We start from the raw sequence: 8,063 nt of genomic DNA, 5'->3' as shown, positions 1-8,063 counted from the left end.
AAGTATTTTCCAGCAAAGAGTGCAAATAAATATATATATAAAATATATATCATATAATGCAAAATATTACTGTAGAAATGTTAATGCATCTTTATTAAAAAGTAAAATATTCTGCTTGCTTGGGTTTTTTTGCCAATGTTAATGTCTTTGGTTATTGAAACAAACGGGAAATCACCTGTGTTCTGTAAGCAGTTTAACAATAGAATATTGTGTAACACTTAATCGATTTGGTTTGCATTATCTCAAACTGTAGTGCTGTATTTGAAAGACACCCTGTTTTCAACAGTGTTTTTGCCATGTTTATCAAGAGTATGAACTGCCTTCTGTTAAAGTTCTGTGAACAGGTGAAAACACAGTAGCATTATACAGAAAATGTACGGGGTCAGCACTTCAGTGGAGAATCTCTGAAGCAATGATGATATTCTTCTGTGATAAATGATTTTCCATTTTCAAAATAAACAGTTAAATCATGGAAACATTAAAGGAATTTATTCAGACAGCTGGCAGAAAACCATAACTCTTTCTTCAGAGTAATAATATGCAAACTCATGTCACTTGTCCCATTCATTCATAAGCACCCAAACTACTGTATACTTACGGTTTTTACATGACTTGTGACTAGTGAGGCATGAAGGAAAGTGAAAGGATGAATTGGTCTGTATTTTCAGCATTTAAAAAAACAAAGTTTATTTCATTATTGTGTAGCATATAAAGATATTTTTTCACTTTCAGAAACATCCTAATTCATTGAATAGACAGACCTATTCTTTTTTGTGCATCATAGGTAAGATTGTTTGTAGTGGAACCAGAATTGTGTGTTTCCATTGAAGGTAATATCAGTCAGAAATGATCAATATACCTTTCCATCACAAGTACCCTTTCTCTCAAAAAAAAAAAAAAAAAAGTTAATCACCTTGAACATTTCATATTGTATAGGATCACTTAGATTTCATCATCATATACTCTTTTATAATAGATGTGAATGTAAATCACCAACTCACACTTGATACTCTGTTAATAGTTCCACATAAATCAATGTCTTTTTTTGTTTTGTGTAATAATAAATAACAATAATGAAAATGTCAGGTGTCAGTGTTTAAGATGAGGACGTGTTAGAAATGATTTAAAACGCATTATGTCATTAATATTTGGCATTCCATACTTGTGAACACAGTGATTTTTCTTAGTATTTTATTGATTGTTCTCAAGCTTTATATCTAATTCTTTTATTTATGACATAATGGACTTCAGACCTTTAAATCTAACTCTGCCAAAGCAAGAGTGTCAGATCAAGAATCTTAATAGGAAATGTGTAGTTTAGTGCTGTTTGTTTGGTTTTATAAAGTTATAAACACACAGTGCATCTGTGTATAATATTCTAGAAAGCTATTGCAAAAATGGAGGTGTGCAGCCTAACTGTATTTTAAAACACAGAGGAAATGAATTGTCTTGAAGAAGACACTTGATCCTTTTTTTTTTCCCCACAGAATCATAAAAACCTCAAGTCTTTGCATTTTTGTTTGAGTCCCTGTAATCTTCTGCAGAAGTAGTGGTTGAAAGCAACAATGCTGATTCAACTCTGAATAGTACACTCTATTAAATAATTATATGACCGCAGGTTACATCCTCTAGCTGAAAGTCTGAGTAACTATTTTATACTATCTGAGTGCACACTGAAGGATTATTTCCTGTTTAAAAGCAATGAGTTGAACAGAAATTTAAAGTAGGGTTGGGAACACTATGATGCATTAACTTGGAGGGTCGTCTTTGGTTGATTTGGAAGTAGTTCTGAAGAGTCCAATATGCAGTTGCTGTTGGCCTTCATCTGCCAAAATTCACAACTTACTGTCCAGGATGAGTGGAGTTCACTTGTTTCCTTTATGGAAAGTGCTTGGGTTTTGTATTCTGTACCATATTACTTGGTAATCACTTTCTGCTTCTGCATGTGATGCTCAACCTCGATACTGTGAGTGGTTCTCGACGACTGTGTTTTCTGATAGTCATTTTAGCCACAGCTAGCCACTGACCACTCTCCATGATTACCATCAACTGCATCTTCCGCTCCACTTTGCCAATCTATAGCTGTGCTCTGACTATGTTTAAATGCATTAGGGCCACAAGAGTCCCTGCAATGTTTGGAAAATTTCTGAGTAAAACCTACGTAGGTAGGGCCCACAAAGTATTTTTGCACCAGAAGAGAACTTCTGGACATACCCTCCCCTGCTGCCCAGGAAATGACCAAAATGTTCTTTGCTTCAGTCCCTTGTCGCAAGAGGACAAATTTTAGAACTCAGTCAGCATCTCCCCATGTGCTGTTGGATACCTTCCACAGGTCATTTGACCACTGTGCTTATAAATGCCAAGTTTATTCCAAATTTTCAGTGTAGTTGGTTTTAGCAGAATTATTTAAAATATTATAGAATGTTAACTGATTATTTTTTTCACTTTTTCTGACTTATCGTATGGTCAGTCTTCAGACACTCCAACATATGACCATATGGTCATCCTTGCTATCTGGGCCTTCATCTCTGGAACTTCTGGGATTGGTTCCCTTTTTTCAAGTTTATATTACTTTTTTAGTGGTACTAACATAATTCATTATTTCAGTGGTTATTTCAAAATCTTTATTATGTGTTTTCTTGCCTTTAATATCTAAACAGTAACATTATTTATCAGATCTGTCATTCTGATATGCTATTTAATAGGCACATTCAGTGAGTTCAAAGCAGAATTTGTGTTTTCAGGCTTCACTCCAACAGTATCTGGAGAATTACAAAGACCTCCCTACAGAAGGTAACATTCAGCAGAAATGCTCTTTACCCGATAACATGGAGTTTCTGTTGCTTTTGTTCTCCTACTGTGTGGTTTGTTTTTTTTTTTCTTTTACCCCTCAGTAAGAGGAGACTGAGCTCTCAACTTTGTCCAAATGAGACAAATTTATCCTAAAATTCATTTTACTGAGGAACTGTTTTTAGATATCAGCTATTTCTTATTATTGTATAAAACACTGGTGATTTTTAAGCAGAATACATCATTTATTAAAAAAGGCATTTTGTTTAAAAATTGACTGCATATTATGCCTTACTTTATTTGGAAAGTCAAATGCTATGTGTATTTGTCATTTTACTTTTCTCTCTCAGGTTCAACTGTTACAGAAAAATAGTTTATAACAAGCAGATTCAGGGCTTAAGGGATTGCAAGCATGTGGCATTACTCAGTCTAAAGGTTGGCCAAAGTGGATCTAAATGTTATAAAAAGTCTAATGTATCTTTAAAAAGTGAAAAGAAAATAAAAATATTTCATTGAATTTTTTTTTTTTAATTCAGCAAATTCATCTTTGAAAATGTTGTTTAAAGCTGATTTATTTCTCTTGACTATTTCTAATTGTTTTGCTTTTCTCTCAGAGTCCAATGACATAAATGGGAACTTTTCTCTTGGATTCATGGAACTTCTCAGACCTCTAGTCCTTTAATCAAATCCTTAATAATTCAAAATGCTGGCAATCCCTTGTTTAGGGATTACTTATTTTCATACACGATTGTCCTTGAATATGTGAAAGAAACAGTTTCAGAGAGAATATTCATAATTTTCAGATCTTCAATTTCTGGCATATTCTTCATCTTATTATTTTGACCTGCAAAGATTCAGTTATGATTTTCTAAGCAAACCATAAAACCATGTAATGTGAAAGTTGCTTAGGGAATGACTCAGTTTAATTCACCATATACATAGTCTCATAAACTACATAAAAATTTGCCCTCTGATATATGTAGAGATTGTGTGAATAAATAACAAAAGCAAATAGACGGTAGAAGATGTCGATTGGATTATATGTGGTAATGTAAATACAGTTAACAATGGTAATCAATTAGCATGTAAGCAAGAGTTGCTTTTTATCCAAACTGAAAAATAATGAAGCTAGCACATTTCACTGTTTCTTGACTACTATGCTCTCTAGGGGTCCACAAACAGTTTGATTTCCATGCTGTTGACAAATCATTGTTCTCGTTGTCAGTGAGTGTGAAGAATGAACTTTGGGGATAGGCCTCCCGAACTAAACTTTTCCCCTAAAACGATCAGTATTATCTCATGAAATAATAGGCTAGACATTAAAGTAACTTGTTCTGCCACTTAATCATTTTGTGACCCAATTAACTATGAAATAATTAAAATGTCCTTTATTACTGTCCTCTTTCTAGCTCCATCTGAAGTGATTTTTTCATTTGATGTTGGAAATGGACCTAGCGAAGTTACAGTGCAATCACTCACTTCCTTAAATGACAACCAGTGGCATTATGTGAAGGCTGAACGAAACATCAAAGAGGCATCCTTACAAGTAGATCAGCTTCCACAAAGCTCTCACAGTGCTCCACCTGATGGGCATATTCGCTTGCAGCTCAACAGCCAGCTTTTTGTAGGTAAGCACTCATTTAACAGAATCCTTCCTAGTTATCATCATGGAAATATGAAAAGTAATTTAAAAAAAAAAAAACAAACAGGAAGAAAAAAAGGTGGCAACTGGGTTTTTTGAAAACAGTTTTTATGATGAGATGAGAGTTTTTGTGAAAAATCCATGGAGATGTAGCTCTATTTTGAGATTACAAATTCAGTACCTTAGCCTATAGTTACTGCTGGACAGGATTTCAACCAAAGTTTTTTTCTTTTGAAGTCTGAAGAACAACTAAAGGATCTCTATTTGCACCATTTTTTGAGAGGATGTCGCCTGCTGAAGGAAGCTGTGTTACTTCTGTAATTTCAAGGAAATTTTGTTGTCTCTCTTCATCCACAACTTCTCAGGTTGCCCAGAAAAGTTGTGAATGCCCCATCATTGGAAGTGTTTAAGGTCAAGTTGGACAGGGCTTTGAGCAACCTGGTCTAATGAAAGATGTCCCTGCCCATGGCAGGGGGGGTGGAATAGATGAACTTTAAAGGTCCCTTCCAGCCCAAACCATTCTGTGATTCTATGAACCTGTGATCTACTCCTCTGCCCTTTGCTAACACATTTAATGAAATAATCAGACTGTGTTTACTTAGTATTGGAAACAAGAGAAAGGGACTATTTGATTTCACACAACCAGGAAAAATACAGATCTATGGTTGGTTCTGTCTAAACTGTGAAAGCTTCAAAGGAAGAAGTTTACCTGAATATTTCTGCCTTTGTACTTTAGTAAATATGACATTAATGTATTTAGATAAAACACTGGAAAAGCAGAAATGGAATAACAAAAAATTACTTAATGTTTACTTAGCTATTACATAGAGCTATGTAGAGCTATGCGTTATGTACATGGTAGTGTTCTTACTGTAATATTGCCATATTATGAATTTGTAAATTTCTGGTGTATATGTATGGAATACAGTATAAGAGCATGTAAAGTCTGCCCTACTTTTAAACAGAACGTTACCTAGATCTGCTGTGAGACACATCATACTAAATGAATTTATGTTTTATTTGTTGTGTGTTGGGGAGGAGTGCTGTTAAGAAGAATAGTGTTCTGAAACTGTAGCTACAGAAACTGTGAATCCTTAGGAAAAAATTAAATGGAGAGGGAACCCTTGTATGCTGAGATTGGAATTCTGACTTGTGCCTCAAAAGGCATCAAGGGTAGAAGATAGAGACTAGACCAAACATTGAAGAATTTTATGTTTTATTTGTTGTGTGTTGGGGAGGAGTGCTGTTAAGAAGAATAGTGTTCTGAAACTGTAGCTACAGAAACTGTGAATCCTTAGGAAAAAATTAAATGGAGAGGGAACCCTTGTATGCTGAGATTGGAATTCTGACTTGTGCCTCAAAAGGCATCAAGGGTAGAAGATAGAGACTAGACCAAACATTGAAGAATTTTAATTTTGATTAAAAGCATTGAGGAGTTTTCTATAACAAAGAAGATATCCAAGATATTAGCTATAGTGGAGTTAGAAGTCTTAACATTAGTTTATATTTGCAGTAATGGACTAGAACTATTAATGGAATGACTAGGAGATTTCTGTTTACTTTACTACAATAAATTATATTGCTGTCCTCTGACTTGACTTACTATATAACTGCTATTTATCGAACAGTTGAAATTAGATCAATTTGAATTTGCAAGGTCTGATCTGTGAAGCAAGACTAAGAAATGGTCTAATCCTACAGGTGTTTATGCTAATAACAAGTCTGAACAGTTTTATAATAATTTTGACAATTAATTGATCTCTAGTTCTTCTAACCCTTCTCCCAAACAATCTAATACTGTACTAACCTGTATTGACAGTTGCACTTTCTTGCAATTTTTTATGAAGTAATTGGCCATTCAGTAGAGTGATTTTTTTGTAAAAAAATTTGACAAATTCTAGTAATTTATATACATCCATCTCCTGTATGGAGCTGACAATTTAAAAACTGTTTTGACTTATCTACAAGCAAGCTGTCTAGCTTGTTGTGTTCAGATAATGTTCAGGTGAATAATTGTATTAGAAGAGTGATTCTGTTGTTTTGCTTCTAGTGTTGTGGGTTTTTTTTCCTCTCTGAAAATTCTTTAAGGTCCTAGGAGTAAAATGAAATAACATTCACTATAGTACTCTGTACCTTGAAATCCCCTATGAATTTATACAATTATTTTGAAATAATTTGGAGCAGAACTGATAAAAATGGCATTTGTTTAATTTTATTCAGTCAAAACAGTGTTTTTGAAGTGTGACATGACAAATGATGATTCATTTGAATCATTTGTGTCATGCATTTCCTGAATACAATTTGTGAGGGTTTGCTATGACTGCAGCAAGTTTTTTTGGGTAATCTGTTTCTGCAGCTGCAATACTGTCATGTGGATCAATATGGTGTCTAGTTTGTTTTGTGTTTGAGTTAAACCAATCTTTTGGATAATGCAACTTTTTATAACTCCCAACTATTTATAAGATATTTTCATCTCTTCAATTAAATATAATTTTTTTCAGTGAAGAGAGTAATGAGACTTACTTCCACTGATAGTCCACTGGTACGGACTCAGGCTTGTCTGCTCAAACCAGTGAAAGGATCTAGAGAAAAACGACATATATGGTATTAGCAGAGGCACTCTTTACTTAAATGTCATCTCGTATACCTAGTACCTGCCACAGTCACCCATCAGTCAGTTACTAACATACTAGGACTGTGATTTCTTCAGGCTAAAACACTCTTTTTTTACCTCTTACATGTATATACTCTGGTTTTCCAAAGAAGCCAGAAGAAGAACTAAAGCCTATAGCTGCCATCAAAATGCACATTTTAGCAGAGATAACATAAAATCTTCATATTGTTGGGTGGTTTTGTGCCATTATATCTGTAAATAACAACAGCTATGTCAAGATTTTCCATGTAACACCAGGAATTTTACAAACTTTGGAATAAAAGGGGATAAAAATGGATGACCACACAGAAACATTTAACCAAAAGTTAATTGGAAATGCATGAGAATTATAGTTGGTAATCTTACATATCACAGAGTATTTTCTGCTTTTACTTTTTAAAACAGAACAAATGACAGGAAATATCAGAGTAAGTTGTGCAACAAAGGATAAGAGAGATGGTATGTAGACTGCACACCTTGCTATGCAATCAGGGTGAATAAAAGGCTAGCTGTGAGGAAGTGTGCTAAAAATAAACAACAGTGAATGAAGCAATAATTGCTGTTAGCCTTAGGATTGCCCTGTATCTTTATTGCATTTGCTTGGTAGTCAGGTATATCCTGACCAGTATTCATCTGTAGTGAGGTGGATAAACCTTCCTATTACTCAAGAATGGACACAACTTCCAGTATGGGACAAAGTATGTCAGGCCAGACATCAACTGTGGGGTATCATGATCCACACCATGAGATTGACAGATGGACAGACACACAGATCAGTTGATCATTTAGTAGGATCTTGAAAGAGTAAAACTGTACAGCTCATCAGTCTCAAATCCCCTTTTTTCTTTTTTCTTTTTTCCTTTTTTTCTTTGTTTTTTTTTCTGTTTTTGTTCTTGGGTTTTATTATTTGTTGAGGTTTTTTTCCTTTTTCCCTTCCCTTCCCTTCCCTTCCCTTCCCTTCCCTTCCCTTCCCTTCCC

General features: G+C 34.4%; 1 protein-coding gene across 1 annotated transcript in view; it reads left to right on the top strand.

Annotated features, from left to right (window-relative positions):
• LOC103893554 (contactin-associated protein-like 4) overlaps positions 1 to 8,063 on the top strand; it is a 203,461-nt gene that overhangs the window by 174,323 nt on the left and 21,075 nt on the right. The window contains exon 18 of the mRNA XM_019470308.1: positions 4,200 to 4,418. Within this exon, the coding sequence (XP_019325853.1) occupies positions 4,200 to 4,418 (219 nt within the window). The remainder of the gene's footprint in view (positions 1 to 4,199; positions 4,419 to 8,063) is intronic.

This window comes from Aptenodytes forsteri, unplaced genomic scaffold, assembly GCF_000699145.1.
Source record: "Aptenodytes forsteri isolate BGI_AS27 unplaced genomic scaffold, ASM69914v1 Scaffold42, whole genome shotgun sequence".
Lineage (NCBI taxonomy): Eukaryota > Metazoa > Chordata > Aves > Sphenisciformes > Spheniscidae > Aptenodytes > Aptenodytes forsteri.
This window is presented reverse-complemented; position numbering and strand designations above follow the sequence as displayed.